Genomic DNA, 23,129 nt, shown 5'->3' with positions numbered 1-23,129 from the left:
GCAAAGACAAAGATCGCCCGTAAAGCTTGCGACAGACTGTCGGGGCAAGTGCTGTTGGCACGGGTGGGGGTGGTGAGCAACAAGCCCGCCCGGTCCACCTTTGTCTCCCCAGTGGCGATGTTTTTTACACAACGCAAACTCATTTGAGGCCGAGTCGACCTACGGGAGGCCCGGGACCGGTTCAGAAAATCGCCACCGGTTGTTGTTGGCCGTGAGCGGGAGAATCAAACTCGGGGCCGCCGGGTCCGTAGCGGTGGTTCGCTGCACCACCATCACCACCATCACCACCACCATCACCACCACCACCAACACCACCACCACCACCGCTCCCCACCACCACAAACATCACCACCAACACCATCACCACCAACACCACCAACACCACCACCAACATCACCACCAACCACGGGCTACGTTCCCTACGCAAGATGGAGGCGCGGCTTCACGTGCCCGTGACCTTATGACACGAGGGGGTGGAGGAGGGATGGGGGGTGGAGGAGGAGGGGGTGGGTGGGGGTGGGAGGTGTCTCACGTCTCCTCCTCCTCTTTCACCACCAGTCACCACCACAACCTCCTCCTTCTGCTGCTGCTGTCGCTGTCGTCCGCTTGGCGGTGTCTTTGGCCGTGATGGTGTGAGGACAGAGGCGGGTGATGTCGGGAATGCTGCGGGCCGTACATCGCTGGGAGCGGGCGGGGACGGCCGGGCGGGCCGGCGTTGTGGCCGGAGCCGCCGCCGCCGGCCTCCTCCTCCTCTACCCGACCGTCCGCGCCGTGCTCAGGACCCGCAGAGGCGGCGACAAGGACAGACACAAGCATGGAGAGAGACGCCGCAAGGAAGGAGACGGGGGCACGGATGACGATGAAGGTGAGCGGATGATGGATGTCGCCTGAGCCGGTTCAGCACCGGTGGTGGGGCAGACGGAGCGGGTTCCTTGGTGATCCCCTGAATGTCGGCTTTATTTATAATCATCATCATCAGCTGTTCCACGGCTGGATGCCGTGACCGGCTCTAACGATCGCTGCCATGTGATGATAATCCGCCCAGGAACCTACGCAGGAGACGACTTAACAATCGCTCCATCTCCTGGGTGTTCGTCATCTCCTCGGACGCGCTCCGTTCCCCTTGGGCTGTCACTCGTCGATGATGATCGATTCTTGCCATCGATGTCGTCGTTGCCTTTCGTAACGCGAACTGGTTCCGAGCCGCTGTCAGAATGATGCATTTAAGCTGCGTATGTTCACGCGTGTTCCTGTTGAACAATAACAATCTACTCGGACAGCAATATATTTCGACGATACTAACGTTAAATATACCCCCCCGCATCTTATTTTTTCACCACCACCACCACCGTACATACATATAATGACCTTGTTATTTAAACAACGAAGCGAGCGACTTGCCTTCGATGTCCGGCAGTGGGAAGGGGATTGATAAAGTCAAGTTAATTGTTTAAGTTATAAACCATTAACAATGACAATATATAAATAATAGGAATAACAATGGCATGCTACCAACGATACTGTTATTTATTCATTCAGCAGTGGATTGACAAATTCAAGTCAATTGTTTTCGTTATAAAGCACTAACAATGACAATAGATAAATAATAGGAATAGCAATGGTATGATAATAATGATACTGTAAATTTCGATTTAAAGCTTTCGTGACTACAGGGATTCATCTTCTTGGTTCTTTCGGTAAAGTCACGTAGAAGGGAAATAATAAAATAATAAAAATAAAACTTATTAAAATAATTCTCACGACGTTTCTGCCACAACGCTGTCTTCCCGACAGACCTGTTCCTCACCTAAGGACGGCTGCTTGCGTTGTGGCCGAAACGTCGTAAAATTATTTTATTATGTTTTATTTTTATTATTTTATTATTTCCCTTCTACGTGACTTTACCGAAAGAACCAAGAAAATGATACTGTAATTGATAAATCCACCAATTGATTGACAAAAGCAAGTCAATTATCGTTATAAACCACTAACAACGACAACATACAAATAATAGGAATTACAATTATACTGTAATTTATTCACCCAGATAATCCTGAGTGAGATATTTTCATTGAGATATTTGGCCAACTTTCCTTTGGAATACTCTTAAATTGTTTTGCATGTGTTGGGAGGAAGCCGGGGTGAATCTGTCACGCGTTACAGATGATTACGCGTCAAAGATCAGCAGCAGATTGGTCTGTGAACCCCACTTGCTGTATTTCCCATTGCCTCACAACCCAGCGAGTGTGGCGGTAGTGTCACATATCTCTGTATGATCCACCAACCCTGTTCCTTAAGCGCTTGTTTACAGATTTCCATACGTGTATATTACTGGATATCCTTTACGTAGGGAATATAACACTGGTACGGATGGGTTAACGATCCCCCACCGTGGCGGTACTGCTGTCAGCATGGCCGAGGTGGGTCCCATTACAATGTTTGGCAAGCGCTGTGAAGCAGGGGAGCAGTTTCAGCCAGGATCTTGGTGTCAGTGGGTGAGAGATGAGACTGTGGTCACTGCAGTAAGGGGTACACTTGTGGGGGCGTGTGTGTGGTGTGACACACACGCGCGTCACGTGTGTAGTGTGACATGTGGATTTGTGGTGGAGGTACACCTGCCTGTGGGGAGAAATACATTTCTCACGAAATATTTTCCGGGTAGACTGAAGCACAGTAGGTGGCACGTGACGAGTATCCAAAACCATAGCGTTATACTGGATGTGGTGTGCCAGGTGCGGACATGTTTTCTGAGTCAGTGACTGGGACAGACCCAGCTGAAATTAGTTTCCTGCCAGTGGGTGTGTGTGGTGTGGATAATACACCTGTGTCTGTGTGTATGGTGTGACGCATGTGAATGTGCGTGGTGTGATGGTAGTACATATATGGTGTGTCACTCAAGGTGTGTGTGTGTGGTGATACTGCCGCATGTGTGTGGTGTAATAAGCTAGGCGTGCTTAGTAACACTTAAGGTGTGTTTGGTGGTGCACTTCGAGGCTTGTGGCGACACCGGGCGTGCGTGGATTGACATCCTCGGGGGGTGCGTGAGTTGAGACTGCACGAAGCTGTGTGTGAACAGAACGGTCATTGTTCTGTTAAAGCCACGCAATATGCATTCCCTTTCAGAGGCACACACAGAGCTCCCTGCCACGTCGCAGCTGGCGAACCTCCCAGTCGCCTGACTCGGCCGATTTAAAAAAGGACTCTCTAGCGTGGGATGGTTGCTGAAATGTAATGGTGATCGCACCGGACTTGCAATACACAGGTCACCAATTCGATTCGATCTCCTGGTGTGGCAGTTGATACAACTGACAAGTTTCTTAAATCGCCCCACCTCTGTCCACCCAGCAGTATAAATGGTTACACCACATCTGACAAGCAAGTTGCATGAGGTGTGATAAAGTGTGGGTAGTCCCACCTCTTCAAACGAATCTAGCCAGCATAGAAGAACAGGCTAATATACTCTCTAGAGGGCCTCTGGGCCAGGTGGCTCTGCGGTAGAGCGAGCGGCTCGCAATATGAAAGTTACGAGTTCAGTTCCAGGTTGGGAGCTGACTGAGCCCATCATCCGTATAGGGTCGATAAAACGAGTACCATCTCGTGGGGAAGTCAAAAGGGGTTGTTCTACAGAGAGACCTCACCCCCACCATAGAAATGTGGAATTTCCATCACTGGCTTCAAGCTGTAAATGGGAGATGAGCACCGCCTCAATCATCATTTGAGCAGGAAATCTCTTTTGACGTTGACTTGAGTGGGGCTCTCTGTAGCTATATCCAGTGGAGGCCTTCTTTCAGCAGTGGCACGAAGAAGAGCTTGCAAGGCCCGCTCCTTCACCTCTCGTCCGTGTGCATGTAGGCCGGGCGGTGAGCTCTGGGTCAGCCCTGTCGGCGGGGTCAAAGGGCGACGGCTCGGAAGACGAGAGCGATGCGGTCATTGGCCAGCGCTCGCCCGCCGTCAACCGCGAGTTCTTCCTGCAGCTGAGGCACCTGCTGCGCGTGCTCTTTCCGCGGCTGCTGAGTCGCGAGTTGGGTCTGCTCAGCCTGCACTCCATCGCGCTGATCTCCAGGCACGCGCACACGCACGCATGCTCCACCGCTCTCCGTTGCAGTCTTCTTCTTTCGTTTGGCTGATGTAGATGCAGAGAAACTACAACAATTTCACATTCAGGTGGTCAAGTCCGTTGCAGTAACACACTGCAAGTTAAAGGGCTTCTGAATAACAAATATCTACCATCATGGTTACTGTTCTCATGAACTTTAGCTCTTGATTCCTGCACTGAAGATGAGGACTCGGTCTATCAGACTGACTGTTTCGTCCCATCATACGGTATTCATCCACGATACTGCAGGTCACAACAACACTCACCCACTCACTCATCCACTGATTCACCTCATTCAGTCACCACACTGCAGGAGTTAAGAGATTTTTTATTTTTATTTCTTCTCTCGTGCTGCTCAATTTTGGGATTCTCTGGAATTCCCTCCCATTGTGTATTTTCTCTGTCCATAACTCTGCTGAATTCAATAAACGTGTTACATTCTTATCTATGGCAACTTTGACGGTGCAGTTTGTTGCTAGCCGCTTGACATTTTGTGCATTTGGACCTGTGCTCAGCAAATGCATAGGGAGTTCCTCAGCACCTGTATGGCGGATGACCAGAGTTTGGCTGGCAGAGTGACTGTTTTGTCACTTTGTAGCTCCATAACCATCATTTCTGAAGTGGACAGATAATTCAGTTTACGACACATTTATAAATAACGCGATCTAACCCCAAAACTTTATTTTGAATTATTATGGACAGATAATATCGACTTTTAATTTTTTGTAAATCAGTTTCTAAGCACAGGTCCAAAGGGCCCAAAGCATCAAGCAGCCGGCAACAAACAGCACCATGAATGCTTCACAAGATAAGAGTTAAAGCGTTCCTTGAATTGAGCAAGAGAAACGAGACCAAAAGGAGGAAATTCCAAAGTTGAGCAGTGCGAGGGGTGAAGTATGGTGTGGTTAATGGCAATCGGAAGGATGCCATTCCAGTAATATTGCAAAGCTCAAAATCACGGAGAGTTGGAGTAGCCTCATTGTAAAGGTCAACAGATACTCAGTAGGTAATGGAATGACTACGTAGCCACTTTATATCTGTGCTCCGGCTGGAGTCCAGTTGTCCTTTCGTGGTAGCTCTACCGCTCGTAAGAAGACACCGCAGTGGATAGCTTTTCCTACAGGATTGCCGCCATATGGTACAGAGCCCTGAACCCTGGGGAGTGCATTGCGGTCAGCGGGTCTACTTAATGTTACATCCTCTGTTCACGATGGGAGGGAGGGAGCTCCGAGCAGATTAGTTCTGGGGACCAGAAATCTGCAGAATCATTTATAATGCTAGAGCAGTTTGTACGTGTGAACTTGAAGTCCCTTTTTTTGTCAATCCACTGCTGGATGAGGGCCTCTCCAAGCCGTGTGGATCGTGGGAGGATGTTTGACCATAATTCACCACGCTAGTCAGCGTGGGTTGGCAAAGGCAGGGAGCATAGACACGGGAACAGAGCAGCCTGTGACACTTGTATTATGCACAAAGGTCACCCAACCTAGCCATGCAGGCGCAACTGTGCTTAGCTTCCGAGATCTGATGAGATTGGGCGCATTACAGCTAATTTGCAGAGTAGCTTTCTCTGGTGAATATGGCCTTTATCTTCCATGATAAGGTGGAGGGGTATAAACGGTGGCGTAAGTGTGGCTCATGTATTGCATACCTTTAATTACTGTCTGTTTACTGTGGCAAATTGAACAAATAAGAGCCATGAAGGCTGTCTATTAATAACCCTAACCCTAGACAGCCTTGATAAGACCGACTGACAATTAAGGACAAGCTTGGAATTACACTGAGAGACAGAAAGGAGAACACATGGATCAGAGAAACGTGCAAGTTAGAGACATATTAAGACCGCACATAGGCTTGGGCAGGACGGGTCATAGCGAAAAGGGACGATGGCCGGTGATTGAAACTAACGACAGAGTGGCAGCTAAAGGAGAGAACGCGCCCCAGGGAATATCCACCGTGGAGCTGAAGAGATGACATCGCCTCGTGTGCAGGTGCCGGATGATGAAGAACATTGAACTATTCTTTAGAACATGGAAAACTAATTTATTTATAACTGCCTTTTGTGTTTAGTTTGTTGTCCTTTCCCCGCTCCTCCGATTAGCACAGTTGGCTACGTATGGTGCGAAAGAAGTCCAACGTACATACATACAATATTTACACTGTGGGATCGTGAGAGACTGTTTGGGGATGCCTTCATCCAGCAGTGGAGTGATCATGGTCACTGATGGTAGAGTGTGTATATATATGTGAATTTGCTGTTTTATATGTAGTGCGTGGGAGGCATGGTATAAATAATAAATTATGATGGATTATGTGTGAGATGGAGTAATCAAATTAGCTCATGTGCAGGAGCTAGACAGATGGTCATATCACAAAGTAATTGGAGATGGCGACAGCAGTGAGTAGATTATGTCTGCTGGTGTTGATAACGGTTATGACAATGATGATGACGATGATTAACACCCTCCACCTGCACCCGACGGCGACTTACAGGACGTTTCTGTCCATCTACGTGGCGATGCTGGACGGGAAGATCGTCCGAACGATCGTGCGGACAGACGCGCGATCCTTTGTGCTCGCGCTCAGCCAGTGGCTCCTCATCGCCATCCCGGCCACGTTCGTCAACAGCGCCATCCGCTACCTGGAGTGCCACCTGGCGTTGGCCTTCCGCACCCGCCTAGTGCAGCATGCTTATAGGTACACACACACAGCATAGACATAGGTGTGTCTCACACGGCATCATATAGGTACTCGCACACAGAAATGCTATAGGTACGGTGAACACCCATTATTGAAACCAGAAGCCTGTCTGTCCACTGCGACCAGTCGTCTCATTTTAATCACCATCATCATTCCGGCAGATAATGAACAGATTCTTCAATTAGACTTGATTCTTACGCTCACGGTACGTGACACACATGTAAATAGTTGGTTCTCGTGATCCTTGGATTTGTTTTTACATAAAAACGATTAAAACAAGATGAAAAAAGGAAACAACACAAACAGGATCGTAAAAACATGATAAAGGAATATCCTTGGATCAAATCATTACCTCGACCGTTATTCTTGGAATCACGAGAGAGGCTGTGAATTGTTAGCCGTCTACCATTCAGCTACGTACAGGAGTAACGCGAGCGATGTACACGTGTGTGTGCGTGTGTGTGCTATCTCGCAGCCTGTACTTCAAGCAGCAGACTTACTACCGCGTGAGCAACATGGACGGGCGTCTTGCCAACCCGGACCAGTCCCTGACGGAAGACATCATGATGTTTGCCCAGTCGGTGGCTCACCTCTACTCCAACCTCACAAAGCCCTTCCTGGACGTGCTGCTCACGTCCTACACGCTCATCCGCTCCGCGCAGTCCAAGGTGATGCAGGCAGCTGGGCAGAACCACCCAGACGGTGGAGCGCACGGGGCCAAGCTGTTGAATGTAGAGGGCCCCAAGAGCGCGCACGCTTGTGTGTTGTAGTACCTGGTGCCATGTGTAAACATCAGCACTGGGGAGATAAAGGTGGCCGATTGTTGTGCTGGCCACATCATTGGCTAGAGGTTCAACATACATACATAAAACAGTCTACGGAGGCTACACGGGGGATCTTTGTTGTCCGTGTGCAAGGGAGCCAGCTCGCGCCTGCCAGGCTTACTGGCGGGCATGGTGGTGTACGTGACGGCGCGCATACTCCGGGCGTGCTCGCCGCGCTTCGGCAAGCTGGTGGCCGAGGAGGCCAACAGGAAGGGTTACCTACGACACATGCACTCGCGCCTCATCGCCAACGCCGAGGAGATCGCCTTCTACGACGGACACAAGGTGCCGTGCATACCCGTGCTCCATCCTGGTTTACATTCACCGACACGCACGCATGCACAGTCGGTGTTACCCGGCGAGCTCAGCGGTAGAGCGAGCGACTCGAATCCGGATGGTTTCCGAGTTCACATCTTGGCCGGCGGTTGACTCGGGCTATCGTCCCTCCGCAGTCGATAAACTTAATGCCACTTTTTGGGGAATTCAACAGGGGTTGTGCTTTGCAGAGATTCACCCCTGCCATAGAAATGTGGACTTTACACCACTGGCTCAGGGCTGTAAACTGTCAATGAGCATTGCCTCAATGCTGATTTGAGCAGCAAATTGCTTTAACTTTGATACAGTCAATGGGTTCAATTGGGGAAGGACCTCGCCAACTGGAGCAGATAGCAGATGAATTGAGATAGGAGGGGAGAGGAACAAGAGTGCTTGGAGGGGAGTAGAGCTTGGATCAGGAAACAACTAAGAGATTGGAAGACTGGTCCAGCTATTTAGATGTTAGACTTTCTGCCAGCATTATGGACCTAAGCCGCATTTATGAACAACTGCACAAACCCATCACCCGCTCCTCCCCAGGTGGAGCTGTCCCTGCTAGAGACCAGCTACAAGTCGTTGGTGCAGCAGATGGCACTCATCTACCAGAAGCGGCTGTGGTACGTGATGCTGGAGCAGTTCCTCATGAAGTACGTGTGGAGCGCCAGCGGGCTGGTGATGGTGGCCGTGCCTATCATCACCGCACAGGGTTACGCAGACTCCGGTACGCACACGCAGACTAGTGCACGCACGCACACAATACATTCTTAGCACGTGTGTGGAAGGTTTTTGCAGCGCACAGCACACCTTCTCGACGCAGTTAAACCTAAACTTTGTGTCCTGTTCCCTCGGCTTCAGCTACTGCCTGCAGAATACACCAATATATTCCTACTTGACATAAGTGACATCGCATTGGGCCCCCACCGCCCCTCATTCCCCCCCCTCCCCCTTTCCCCCCCTGCCCCCTCACCCCCACCCTGAGTCAAGTAAATTGGTCCGCCATTTGTAGTAAACTAAAACTTTCTATTTTACCAGGTAAGGCCCACTGAGCTATACAGCTTTTTTTCAGAAGCGACCTAGTCACAAATAATATAATAGCTCAAAGAAGTGGCTTATCACGTGAAATTTTACAGCAGCCAAATACTCTGAAGGCATGTTGTGAAATCTGGAGAGAAAAACCGGAGGACCCGGAGAAAACTCCACACGACCACGGGGAGAGAGACACGCCAACTTCATATATACAGCAGGCATCAGGTTCGGGATCTCACCCACGACCTCCTGTATACCAGGCGAGATAGTTTACTATCTAGCCACCGTGGCACCCGTAAACCGTTGGCCATGTCCGCAGGCTGATGAGGTTGTGTGTGTCGTGCAGACTCTGATGAGGTGAAGCAGAAGGCACAGGCCCTGAGCAACGGCGAGCTGGTGAGCGAGCGCACGGAGGCCTTCACCACCGCACGCAACCTGCTCAGCTCGGCCGCCGACGCCATCGAGAGGATCATGTCGTCCTACAAGGAGGTGCACTCCGCTCTGTTGCCCAAAGGAGGGGCTTGGGGGGATGGGGAGGGGAGAACCACTGGGTAGCTGTGATGATGCTGGGGATAAGAGAAACTAAATAAATAATGAAGTGAAAAAAAATGGGTGCATGAAATATCATCTGAAACTGAGATTCTTGGAAAAATAACTCGGCGTTCTAATCACACTCGGCGAAGAATCACACTTTTAAAGAGTAACTGTTATTCGCCTATCACCTTAATTGTTTCAAACAACTGACTTAATTGAGTTATGCAGCTTGTCCAGCATGTAATTGTGGTAGCTACCTGCTGGGCACAGAAATCATTTCTCCTGATGGGATCCATACATACGGCCCTTAGTGGGGGTATTATACAGGTCCCTGCTGACACCAGTTGATTGATTGTGTTGAAACTAGTTGAGTACAGCCTGAAAACACGTCCCAGAGATATCCGACACGAGTGCAGAAACCAACGCAAAAGTCGTAGCGAGTCTCACGATTCTCTCCCACTCGGGCGCATGCAGGTGACGGAGCTGGCCGGGTACACGGCGCGCGTGTACGCCCTGTTCGCCGTGTTCGAGGACGTGCAGAGGGGCGTATACCGGCGCGGCGGCACCCAGGGTCAGGCGGCGCTGCAGGGGGGGGCGGCCCCCTATACCATGCAGCACGGCGTGCGCATCGAAGGACCCCTGGAGATCCGGGGTGCGTGACTCTGCCTCGCTCGCCTGCCTGCGGCTGCGTGTGGAGGAGGAGGGTGGTGGTGTGAGAGCTGGGTTATCTACATAGAAGTGAAATATGTTTTAGTGCAGTGGCCTATTGGCTTTCCAGACCAATATACTCGTGTAGCATTGTTCACACAAACTCTGGATTCGTTTCGACCTCTTTGATCATATCAGCCGAGTAAGGCCTGTTAAACGAACGCTGCTGGGTTGTCACGTTATATGCGAGAGCACCATGTCTGTAAAACATAAATAAAAATTGTTTATTTAATGTCCTGGTTAAACGCAGGACACTACTACTCAACAACGGGGTTCTGTTTAACTTAAAAAGCAATATTATTTGTGCCGTTATCGATAACATTTGCGTGTTTGCATGCACGTGTGTTGGCTGCGTGCGTGCGTGTGTACTTATTTACACGTGCGTTGCGCAGGCCGGGTGGTGGACGTGGACCACGGCATCGTGTGCGAGGATGTCCCCATCGTCACCCCCAGCGGGGACGTGGTCGTGGCAAGCCTCAACCTGCGCGTGAGTGGATGCGCGCGCGAGCACGGGGTCACAAACGCAGTTGGCACAAGAACAATTTACATTTATATGGCCGAACATAAATTACCCCACATCTCCTGGCTCATGATACTAGAATATTAATAACTGTATTAGGTTTCAATGGGATAAGGGATAGTGGAGGGGGTGGCAGGGAAACACAGGAGAGAGGAGAGAGAGCGACACCCCGGAGTAGCCTGCGACCAAGGAACTGGGGTCCAGCACCAACAACGGCAACGACGACAAGCCATAGGGGCATCCGGAGCCCCAGGGCATCCTAGGTGTGTTTGGGGGGGGGGGGGGGTAACCTTTCAACAAATAATGATAGTTTTCCTTCATGTGATAGGAAACCAGAGAATCTGCCCTTCGGAGCAACGTGGGGAAGGAACTGTTTGAGACAAAGGCGCTCTGACATTTTAAATCGTACTCAGATTTGAAAGTGGGCGATAGTTTGCGGGTTTACTGGTTGAAGCCAACTTCATTCAGGAGCGGTGTTACCTGTGCCATTTTGAACAGGCCTGGGAAACAGCCCTTGCTGAACGAAAGATTTTCCAGGTGGACAATCAAGCACGTCCGAGCATGATTTGAGAATCGACATGTTGATATAGTCGAGTGGCGATGTTTTTATTTGGCAGCCGTGGGATGAACATTGACACCTCTGCCACTGACGTTCGTGCCAGGGTCTCGAGTTTTGCATTGGTTGCAGGTTGAACAAACTCAGATGGCAGACTGGGAGAATGCGTTGCCATCAAGTTAGAAACTGCCATCTTGCTCGTCACTATTTTATTGGCGAAGAACGTCGCAAGACCTGTGCACGAGCATCTGAAACCTGGACTTGAACCCTGGTTCTCGGTGGTGCACTCTGCCAGCCCTTTTTTCTGAAGGTGCCCTTTGCCACTGCTTATCTATTACCCTTGACCCCTTATCTGTTGGCCGATTTCCACATTATAGTGCAGAATGGAGCTCAAACCCAGGAACAGCACTACTCCCCCAAGGACAAAGTTTGTAGCCTAGATAACACGCTCTGTGCAGATTTGAGTCACACAGCGGATCATCTTAGAGTGTACTGGCATGGGTTGGGGGACAGGGGAGCGGTTCAGGTTAATTGATTTGGCCCCATCTTTGATAATGAGCTTGACTGAACGAACAGAAAATGATGAGGGGTTGGGGTTAGATCAGGGTAGGAATGTGTGTGGATGGATTACCCTGCACTATTTTGGGTGTACTGGGGTTAGGGATGTGTTGGCATACATGAGGTGTGTTGGCTTATGCTATGTGTTGTAGATGTGTGCTCGTATGTCTGGTGGTGCATTAGGCTTGTATTAGGTGCGTGTCGGCGTGCGTTAGTGTCCATTAGGGATGTATTTTAGAGGATTGGGGTGTTTGGAGCTATGATAGGATGTGTGTGTGTGTATGTATGCGCTGTTAGTGTGGTTGATGTGGGTTACGCGTAGTGTAGCGGTTAGCGCGCTGCGCTATGAACCTGGCGACCCGGGTTCGATTCCTGCTTACAGCCAACACCAGTGACGATGATCTGAACCGGTCCTGGATCTCCCCTAGGTCGACTCGTCCTTAAATGAGTGCCTGGTGCGGTGTGTAAACATCGTCACTAGGGAGACAAAGGCGGCCGGGCGTGGTGTTTGCCACCCACTCCCTGGTGTGCCGTGCCGGCCTTCATAGGTGCTCGCTAATAGCACTTACCCCAACAGTAGTTGAGTTTATACGGGGGATTTTGTCTTTTGTTTTTTGCTAGTGTGGTTGGTGTGTGTTACACCAGTCCTCCATAGGGCCCACATGCTCCTGTTCAAGTTTATCTTGCGTAACACGGTGAGAATTGAAGAGCCCAGGATGAGTCTCATTTGCAAGAGTGACCTAGGGCCTTCATCTTCCAGTAGGGCGCAATGATTGCTGCTGCCGTGTGCATAATCCCAACTGAGTAATTTGCGGGTAATTTTTGGATTTTGCAAAAATGGACCCTGAAGCCGGCACACACAACGTCCTACTCTTGTTTGTGAAGCAGGCGACTTGTGGTGTTGTTACAGTTATTACCCACCCCAGCAATGGCCCCCATTGTTCCCTTGAGCAGGTGGAGCAGGGCATGCACCTGCTCATCACCGGTCCCAACGGCTGCGGCAAGAGCTCCCTTTTCCGCATCCTCAGCGGACTCTGGCCCGTCTACCACGGAAGCCTCTACAAGCCGGCACCGCACTACCTCTTCTACATCCCACAGCGGTGCGGGGCTCATTTGCATGCGGTTTGGCGCACACGTCACGCGTGTGCACGCTTGTGCGCTCACGCACGTGACTATTCAAAACGTGTGCGCGTCAAGGTGCCGTCCCTGTGTGGTCGACATAATAGGCCAGATCACAATACGAACGTGCGTTAACGTACCCTCCAAATGCGACCGTATCTCAAGATGTTTAACAGAAACGGTGGTGATATTTCTTTCATAGAGAAAATGCATTCGGTCAAAGGCAGATTAAAAAATTAAGTCTTGAGCTTTGACATTACCCACATATTCGCTTAGAGGCTCATATACTTTAAATAGAGGCCCAATTGCTTCTATTGAAATGCTTAGATTTACATAAACGCTTGTTCTCATTGATTCTCCCACGCATGTTGAGGAATTGGTCGACCAGACTGACTCTTTCATCACATCCGCACAGTGTTCAACCAGGTCACCTCACTTCTCTTTCCGCTTCTTCGCTCGCACGGCTGCACATGGAAATTCTCTCCCACAATCTCTTGAGCCAAGCTTTTACAGCCTTCCTCAATCATAGAAATGTGTTCACTTTTTTGTTTTGAGTCCGTGCTCAACTGTTGAAACAATATACAGGGCACTTAGATGGGGGAGCATCGAAAGTACAGTGCAACGTTGGATTTTGCTTCGATGCTGTCTACTGCGAAGTCAATCACGCGAGTGCGATGATTGCACAATCATCAGTCTACAAGTAATCTGCCCGAGCAGACTTACACATCAGGGAATGTCTTTTTTTTTAGATTTCTCTCTGCACAATATTTTCGATCTCTCATTTGAGACAGTTTTGATTTCGATTTGTTTCATTGCTGTACTCTTATTTGTTTGGGCTTTTGTCATTTTGGTGACCCAGGTCACTCTTGCATATGAGGCTCCTATCTCAGTCTCTGGAACTTCCCCCTGGCTACACGAATAAACTCGATCGCACGCGTGCTGGGTGGGCGTGTGTGCTGTGCAGGCCGTACATGTCGATCGGCACGCTGCGCGACCAGGTGATCTACCCGGACCAGCCGGCTGACATGCAGCGCAAGGGCTACACGGACACCACGCTCGAGGCCATCATGGACATCGTGAACCTCAACCACGTCATACGCCGCGAGGGCGGTGAGCGTCACACCACGAGATGAAGAATCCGTTCCGAGCTCTCACCGCCACAGCAATGCAATCCTTCATGTTATACAGCGACCCGCAGAAGTGGATATCATAGAGCCATCTCTGAGACCCCTTCCAGTGACCTCTGGTCGTCACAGTAGACAGCAGCACTTTCCAACCTACTTTGCATTTGAGAGTAATTGTTTGTAGCACGAGAGCACCTCTAGGGGCTACTTGGTCTACTGTTCCACATTCTAGTCATTTTGAAAGAGGTTGGAGTACCCACACTTTACCCCACCACACGCGGCCTGCGACTCAACTAACAGCGGCATACTCATTTATACAGCTGGGTAGACAGAGGCGGGGTCGAGGGGGGCGTGGGGGCTACATTTTGGAAACTTACACCGTTGTTGAAACTGGCATGCTGGGAGATCCAACCGGTCTCTGTATTACAAGTCAGTGTGCTAACCGCTCACCATTACACCACGCGAACATCCCACCACTCGGATACGTTCCCACAATTCCTGCTGTCTGGCTCGCTGGCTAGCATTCCCCTCTCGAACTGCTGCACTGCGGCCTATCCCGGGAACTGTGAGTGACCCCTCCGCTTGCAATTCGCGCTGAGTTACTCTACAGACACAGTTGGCGGCGGCGCACATGACCCCTCGTGTGACTGCGCCGCTCGCCAGGTTCACTAAACGCCAGACACTGGCAGTGAACTGCGCGATTGTGCATTGGAGCTGCACAAAGTTCACAGCGAAACTCGTGTTGTTATCAGTGGTGACACTGAAGGTTGTTGTGCTTTGATACGTGTCACTGCGTGGGCTATCGGGGCGCAAGTCCGCAAGTCAAATTTAGCATGTGCGTATTGTGTTGTGAGTGTGTGCTTCATAGTGTGTATGTATGTGTATGTATATGCGGAGCGGTGTTCGCGTGTTGCGCTATGAATCTGGTTCGATTCCAGCTCACGGCCAACACCAGCGACGATTATTTGAACTGGTCCGGGGCCTTCCCTAGGTCGACTCGGCCTCAGATGAGTACCTTGGTGTGGTGTGTAAACATCACCACTGGGGAGACAAAGGTGGTCCGGGCGTGGTCCGGGCTACCCACCCCCTCGTTGTATCGTGCCAGCCTTCAGAGGTGTTCGCTAACAACACTTGCCCCTACAGTATGTTAATGCTATACGGGGGATCTTTGTCTTGTGCTTCATAGGTGCTCGCTCCCAGCCCTCACCCCAGCAGTCTGTTAAGGCTGTCTGGGGTGGGGGGTCTTTGTTTATCAGCATTGGAGAGACAAAGGTGGCTAGGCTTGGTATTGGCCACACCACCCCTCTGTGTGCCATGCCAGCCTTAATAGGTGCTCACTAACAGCCATTTCTCCAACAGCCTGTTTAAATGGCCACATGGGGCATCTATCTTTGTATAATGAGTATTCATACATGTGTGTTTGTTTGTATACGTGTATATAATGAGAACTTGTATCTGTGAGCACGTGAAATATGAAACGTTTTTCTGACCTAAAGACATGCTTTCTCCAACAATCTGTATGGCTATACAGGGGATCTTTGTCTTTTGTGTTTGTATTACGATAACTTTGTATGTGTGTGTTTGCATGTTTCAAACTATGATAACTCAGGGTGTGTGTATATCATGAGCACTGTGACCTGTGTGTGTTACTGTGTATCGTGAGGACTTAGGCTTATATTATTGTGCATAAACGTTACATGGAAGCAACCTGGCCTGTCACTCCATACGAAGCTCTAAGTATTCTCGGCCACAGTTATGCCCTTCCTTCTATATGCTTGCGAAACCTGGGCCCCTCTGGAGGAATATCTGTGCCGGTTTTCAACATCCAGGCTGACCTGCCTATGATCCATCCTGGGTTTAACCAGGCTGGGTTGTGTGTGGAGCTTACAGATCCTTTAAAGATCTGGACATAGTCCCATCAGTGAGCTCCTCCAGCAGGCGAGGCTGAGTCATGTAGCCTGCATGTCCACCCATCGCATGCCTAAGCAGACTGTTTGGCCAGATAAGAGGGGGGCTAAATGGACGTGGCACAGGCAGGAAAAGAGATGGGCTGATTTGGTACAGGAGGATGTGGAGCTGAATGTACTTGCCAATGGCTGGTACCAGTAGTGCCTCTGTGAAAGAGGCACATGAAGGATGCTGCTGGGCAGATGGAGGCATTGGGCCCTCGAACAGCAGTGGAATGCAGAGGAGCGATGCTTACAAAAGCGAGTGGACCGCCAGGGCGGCTAAAACGCAGCAGATTGGCACAGGTGGTGCATCTGCCAGCCAACTTTGTCAGTCATCCTATAACACCTGAGTCTCACGTGACCTACTGTCAGCAAGCCTTTGACACTTCACGTGGCATCAAATTATATCTAGCCTGGCACAAGCGCTTTGGTGACATGACAGCTACATGTGTGTGGCGCACGTAACAGCACTTTTTCCAACAGTCTGTTTAAAAGGCTGCATGGAAAATGCCAGTGTTCATTACTATGACAACACTTTCTATGTGCTTGAGTGTGTGTGTGCGCATATCATCACAACTCTGACCTGTGTGTGTCGGCACAGGCTGGGATGCGAAGAGCGACTGGAAGGACGTGCTGTCCGGAGGCGAGAAGCAGCGCATGGGCATGGCTCGAATGTTCTACCATCGGTGGGGCACACACCGTGGACACTGGGGGCGACATGAAGGGGACGAGGGGGGGGGAGAGTTCTGGGACACAGTGGGGGGGGGGGGGCGAAGGGACACAAATCTTGTCCATCACTAACACAGTGGACATCGTAATTGCTCCGTCGAGTCCCCTCCCAGAGGGCTCAGGAGAAGTGTTGGTGTTTAATTGGGTGTTAATTACCACTTAATTAAGTGAAAGTAATGTCATCATAGTGCTTGCTTGTACATGCAAAGCGCTTTGCGAATCCACTGCTGGATGAAGGCCTCCCCATGCCAGGTGTAGGCTTCATTGTGGGTTGGTATGGCTAGGCCAGGGCCGTATTATCCAATAGGCACAATATATTTATTCAAGAAGATATCTTGGTTACATTTGTTATCAACATACAAAAAAACCACAGTAGGCACTGTGCCTAGGGCCTACGAAAAAACACGTGACTTTTTTGTTTGTATGATAAGAAAATGTAACCAAGATATCTTCTTGAATAAATATATTTATAATGCAAGCATAGGCACAGTGTATATATAAAGAGGCAGATTCGTGTCAATGTGAATATTTTTTTTCATAAGGTGAGAGAAATGAACACCGGAGATGAACTTAGAGATATTTTCATTGAAAAATTAGCAATAACATCTTCAGATCTTCAAAAGGTCTTTTTCGCACAATCTCATTCTCAATAGAGAGCACTGCAAGGGGAGACAAGGCGGCGTTGCTGTCCTTTGGTTGATCAGAGACCATTTTTTTTCAGCTTTCGCTAAGAAAAACAACGCTCACCTTCACAATTCATTCCATCGATGGGAAGATACATCTTTAGAGCAATGTAAACATTCGGAAAGCTGCTGATCAGCTTGTCAGATATTTGGGCTTTGAGCATATCTGGCACATTTTTTTCTCTGCTGGATATGCAGCAACCAATGTATTGGCATATTGCTAAATTTCAATGGAAGAAATTACATATGAGTAATGATTTGAAATAAGAAATACACAAAGCAAGAAGCCAATAAAAATCTCTGAACAGCTAGACCAAACAGGAGTATAAGACAGAGACTAAGAAATGAACAAAATGCAATCATACTAGAATTCTATTCAGTATAGCCCTAAGGGCTAAGGCATTAAATGTTTTTCTAATTTAGCCTAAAATAAAAATAGCAGCCAAGTAACCTTAGTCCCTGCCTCTTTTGAAATGATAATATATAAGGTAAACTGGGGGAATATGGCAATTGATTTTTCTATGGAGTATATTTGACAATGTAGTTTAGAAAATAATTAAATGTTTATTTTTTTTATTTTTGCCACTTAATTTGTTGGCTGCTCGTTGCAATTTCTTTGCAGTGGTAACAAGTCGCCGACTCATTGTGAGGCATATGCCACCTAAAATAACAGTCAAACAAATATTTAAGCTTAAACGAAAGTAACGCAACATGGCACTCACCATGCGGTTGTCCTGTCAGAACCTTAAATTTGTTATCGATTAAAATGAATGGCGTCCTTTTAAAGCAGCATCATCCATATGATAATCATGGTAAAACATTTGTTGAAGACATTTTCGCTTGGAATATTTTGAGGCTTGCCTTGTTTTTTTCCTCAATAATTTCTAATTAAATCTGCTTATCTGCGGCACACAGTACACTTCGATGGAATGATGGCACAGACTAAATATTGAACGTATCAGCGGTAACGAGATCTGTGCAGCGGCTGGACGAAATCCGCGTGATACAAGCGAGTGACAGCGGTGGTAGTAGTAACATGGGGCAGCAGCAGTAGCGACTTTAGAAAGTTATCACTAAAGGCCGACGAAACAGAAGTGCCTAGGGAATACAAGAACCTTAATCTGGCCCTGGGCTAGGTAGCATAGACAGGAGAATAATACAACCGGAGAAAAATTGATTTTGTTGCACCATCCCCTAGTGCCCACAACCTGCTTGTGTGTATGTAGTGTTTTTCTTTGGCTACATGCATGTCGGTGTGTGTACGCATAGCACTATAAAGTTGGCAACCTGAGTTAAATGCCTGGCCATGGTATATTGTGAATGGGAAGTGGTATCTGAGTCTCTCCTGGGCCTCCCCTAGGCCATGTACTTGGCGCGGTGTGTAAACATGAGCACTCGGGAGACAAATGCGGCAGAGCATGGTGCTGCTTACAACTTCCTCGCGTGTCGTACTGGTCATAAAACAGGTGGTCACGAACAGCACATGCCCCAGCATTCTCCAAGTCTCCAATGTATGTTTATGGATGCGTGTTCACGTGCCTGTGCGTGCATTCAGGCCCAAGTACGCACTGCTGGATGAGTGCACGAGCGCCGTGAGCATCGACGTCGAGGGAAAGATTTTCCAGGCGGCCAAGGACGGTGGCATCTCTCTGCTCTCCATCACCCACAGGCCGTCTCTCTGGTGAGGCTGTCCCCTCCTGGCCCTTGTCAACTCGCTGTCATTCTATTGTGAAGACTCTCTCGTATGTGTGGGGAGTTTATCAGCAGTGTTTCTATGCTGTTGTCGAGGTTGGTGAATGAGCCATTGGACAGCTTCAGGAGTAGGCTGGCGAATATGTGAAACACTGCCGGCGAAAGATCGAAGCGGGCAGTGGCGTTACCACGTGGCTAAGACCTGTCCTTTGCTATTTCGCTCCCATCACCTGTCTCTGGCAGTGGAGTAGTGTGGTCGGCATGGGCTCTGCTGGTGCAAGATATTAAATGCGTCTCCCCCCCCCTGGTTCATTTACCCCCCCCCCACTCCCTTCATAGCTTGGCATCTGGCCCCTCGGGCCCATGGGCAATCGTGCATTTGCACCACTTACACACTGGATAGCTGTGTCCCTGCTCTCTGACCAACTCTTTTACATAACCAGAATTAGTATCCAGGTTTCGGCCATCCACTACTCCTTCGGGCGCACACAAAAAACCCCATCAAATTAGTTGTTTTACTTAATATGGGCTGGGATTCTTCACTTCAACTCCTGAATATGCCCACTGTAGTGGGTGGCGAAAGGTTGACAAATAAATGCTCGATATGGCAGCCTAACCATGAACGACCAGGCTTGGGATTTGCACAGCCATCGCTTCACGAATATTTTCGCCAGCAATTTGACGCGGCAAAAATTAACGCTGGCTCACGTGCGTGCATGCGTCATGCATGCAGGAAGTACCACACGCACCTGCTGCAGTTCGACGGCGAGGGCGGCTGGATGTTCGAGCAGCTGGACTCGGCAGCGCGCGTCTCTCTCAGCGACGAGAAGCAGCGTCTCGAGGCGCAGCTGGCCGGCGTGCCGTCCATGCAGCGCCGCCTCACCGAGCTCTGCACCATCCTGGGCGACGACTCGGTACTCAAGATCTCACCCGTCGCCGACGAGGGAGTCCCCACTGATACCGTTGTCATGGATACAGTCGTCATGGATACAGTCTCCATGTGAGGCTGCAGCTGTGGCGGTGAAGGTGGCGATGCAGTTTGTACCGGCAAGTCTAGCTGGGGCGAGGTCAGCGTAGGGGTTAGAGGGCACGTAGGGTCACTGAGCCATTGGGAGCGGGGTGTGGGGGTCGACACCCTTCAATAACCCTTTGTACACGAGAGCATATGAATCGGGTTTTAACGCAATTGTTTTGCACGGAACGTTTAAAACACTAAGAGCGTGATAATTTTCCCCACGAAGATGTCCCGATTCAGGGTCGCGATTTGTTTAAAAAATCCATCATCGAATTAAAACTTCGCATTGAATGATCGCATCTCCAGTGGCTGCAGAGGTGACGTGAACCCATTACATAGAACGTACACAAATTTAAAAATATTAATTCCTATGCACGCGATTCGTGTATCGTGAACTTATTTATATTAAACGATTAAAGGAACATTAACACTCATCACCACCGCATGTGGGTCATACCCGAGTATCGATGCACTAATTCGTCGGTTAAAATCGATCCTTAGGCTTATGATACATTAATCGAATATTGCACATGTGAATCGAATTAAGGAATTTGCAGTTTAGGCTAATGGCACAAACAAAACCTGTAGAAATAAGGCAGAAAACATGAGAAACAATGCAGACCAGACAAAACAAATCTCTGAATCGAATCGCGACTCCAAATCGTGGCAATTCATCAAATAGCTGTGGGTGTGAATTGTTACATGCCTAGCCGGTTATAAATTAGCTTTGTGAACGTAATCATTTTAATCTCGTTTTCTTGAGCCACAATTAGATTAAGTCAAATCTGTTGAACCAAATCTGTTTTGCGTTCGGCTAGAAAGGGCTCAACGACGACCACCGTTCGTCACGAGGTTGTCGAGGGGGAAGTAGTGACGCAACAGCTCCTGTCGCAAAGCACCTAATCGTTAACACTGTGTTCATTTATTAATACGACGTTATTAATAGTTATTCTTTGAAGCCACTGTTTGGCATCCAGACATTTCAAGTCTCTTGTTGGTGTTGAATCTTAACTGTAAAACATGTGTTTCGTTATTTAAGATGTAGGGGGGAAAAAACCTACTCTATTTACGAATTTTAAATGTGTCGGTTTGTTTGCGTCAGCTGTGAAACTTTTCAGAAACTAATCTCATGATTAGAGAGTGAAAAAGGCATTGAGATTAGCCAGAGGCCTGACGCTTTTACGGCAACATAAGAGCACTCTCGTATTTAACGTCGTAGGTCGAAGTGATTCCTGCTGAAGGCACTAACATGTTCGGTGTAGAGAAGTTGTTTACCAACGGCCGTGCCCCATACAGGCTGATGGGGGGGCCGCCTTCCTTAGCCACGGTGGAGGAATGGCCAAGTCGGCCACCTTCCATCGCGTTGGTTTTAACTTTTTACAAATAATCAAGCAGTGCAGTGCAGTGTGTGTGTGTCTGCCTATTTTTACAAATAAACCTGTGTCTTCGCTCACCCATGGTCTCTTCCTCTATGCGGATGTGCGTTGTGGGGGGGGATTGCGGCATGGGTCTGCCCACATGGCTGCTGGGCCACAATCTTGTCAAAGAAATGGCCAAACGCACGCAACCAAAACAATAAGCGCGTGTTTACTACAGTGGTTCGGCCGTGTACCGTATGAATTGTCATCGGCTGCCTAGATTATACATGGAGGCTACGCAGAGGGGTGGGTTCTTTGTCCATGTTCGGGAAGCAAGTGGTTATGTGAATGGGATGCCGCAGGAGAACGTGCGTTCGCTCCTGAGCCTATGGATTCTTAAATGGGTTCTCCAGTTTTCCCCTCCACATTTAGAAACATGGATTTAGAGTATTTGGCTGCTATATATTTATGCATTATAAGCCACTTCGTTGAGCTATCAGTTGTGGCCAGGTCACGTCTGAAAAAGAGTTACATAGCTGCGGGCCGGCCTTCACCTGCTAAAATAAAAATATAGTTTAAATGTGTCGAGGAGTGTGTCTGTCATCGTTTGCGAGTGAATGTGTTAGAATGCAAATGTGAAATGATGCAGGTGTGGTATATTTATAGTGGGAAGCAGTGTCGCGGTTGGCATGATGCGCTCTAAATCCAGCAACAAGAGTTCGATTCCCGCTTACGGCCAACAAGTGACGATTATTTTAACCGATCCTGGGCCTCTCCGAGGTCGACTCAGCCCCAAATGAGTACGTGGTGTGTAAACATCACTGGGGAGACAAAGGCAGCTGTGTGTGGTGTTGGCCACTCGCCCCCTCGTGTGCCGTGCCGGCCTTCATAGGTGCTCGCTAACAGCAATTGCCCCAACAGTCTATTAAGGCTATTTGGGGGATGTTTGTCTTTGTATGTTTATATATCTGTAGGTAAGCATCTCGGGGTGTGTATATGGGGAAAAGTGGGTACTTTAACCGTACTATGTCCATACCATGTCTGTTATTCTACCCGTGTCTGCCCACGTCAACCTGTTTCTCTGTGCAGCTTTGCGTCATTGTCTCTCTTCGCATCTTCATCGTTATGCTCGTCTGTTCCTTTATTCACGCGCCCGTCTTGTGTGCCCAGGAGGCGTGTTTGTAGTCGCGTCAAAACCATGAACTGGGAAAAGTAGACGGTCAGAGTTTGTAGTAAGGGTCAACGTTCGTGGCTTGACGATGGTTTAGAGCAGGGGTCCTCAAACTTTTTAAACAGGGGGCCAGTGCTCGCCACCGCAGCCCAATCAGTGCTCACCAGCGCACGCCAATCAGTGCCCACCACCGCAGCCCAATGAGTGCTCACCTCCGCAGCCCAATTAGTGCTCACCAGCGCAGCCCAATTAGTGACCATGGGCCGCATAAATGTCCTCGGCGGGCCGCATGTGGCCCGCGGGCCGTAGTTTGAGGACCCCTGGTTTAGAGGAACGATATTTTATATGAAATCATTGCCGGTGGCCACCGCGGTCTGGGATCGGTTATCCGTTGGCGCGACGATGATGTCTGTGGTCCAGTTTCCCTGCTGAGCGAGACGTGGCGAGTTGCAGTC

The 23,129-nt window shown here is 49.2% G+C and overlaps 1 protein-coding gene across 1 annotated transcript; it reads left to right on the top strand.

Annotated features, from left to right (window-relative positions):
- The first annotated feature begins 561 nt into the window (after nucleotides 1-561).
- LOC144944382 (ATP-binding cassette sub-family D member 1-like) lies at nucleotides 562-21,598 on the top strand. Its single transcript, XM_078872499.1, has 14 exons — nucleotides 562-865; nucleotides 3,853-4,063; nucleotides 6,587-6,790; nucleotides 7,269-7,461; nucleotides 7,711-7,902; nucleotides 8,473-8,653; nucleotides 9,305-9,447; nucleotides 9,967-10,144; nucleotides 10,593-10,687; nucleotides 12,789-12,934; nucleotides 13,918-14,063; nucleotides 16,628-16,712; nucleotides 18,994-19,119; nucleotides 19,864-21,598. The coding sequence occupies exons 1-14, from the start codon at nucleotides 652-654 to the stop codon at nucleotides 20,132-20,134; spliced, it is 2,385 nt and encodes a 794-aa protein (XP_078728625.1). The 5' UTR covers nucleotides 562-651; the 3' UTR covers nucleotides 20,135-21,598.
- The last annotated feature ends 1,531 nt before the right edge of the window (nucleotides 21,599-23,129 follow it).

The sequence above is a fragment of the Lampetra fluviatilis genome, chromosome 34, assembly GCF_964198595.1.
Source record: "Lampetra fluviatilis chromosome 34, kcLamFluv1.1, whole genome shotgun sequence".
Taxonomy (NCBI): Eukaryota; Metazoa; Chordata; class Hyperoartia; order Petromyzontiformes; family Petromyzontidae; genus Lampetra; species Lampetra fluviatilis.
Note: the sequence above shows the minus strand (reverse complement) of the source record. Positions and strands in the feature narration are given on the sequence as shown.

What these genes read in the sequence shown, in the direction of transcription:
- LOC144944382 (XM_078872499.1), top strand. Translation starts at nt 652, where the DNA reads ATGTCGGGAATGCTGCGGGCCGTACATCGCTGGGAGCGGGCGGGGACG. An exon ending in CTCTTCTACATCCCACAGCG is followed by an intron (nt 12,935 to 13,917) that starts GTGCGGGGCTCA and finishes TGTGCTGTGCAG; the next exon opens with GCCGTACATGTCGATCGGCA. An exon ending in ACCCACAGGCCGTCTCTCTG is followed by an intron (nt 19,120 to 19,863) that starts GTGAGGCTGTCC and finishes TCATGCATGCAG; the next exon opens with GAAGTACCACACGCACCTGC.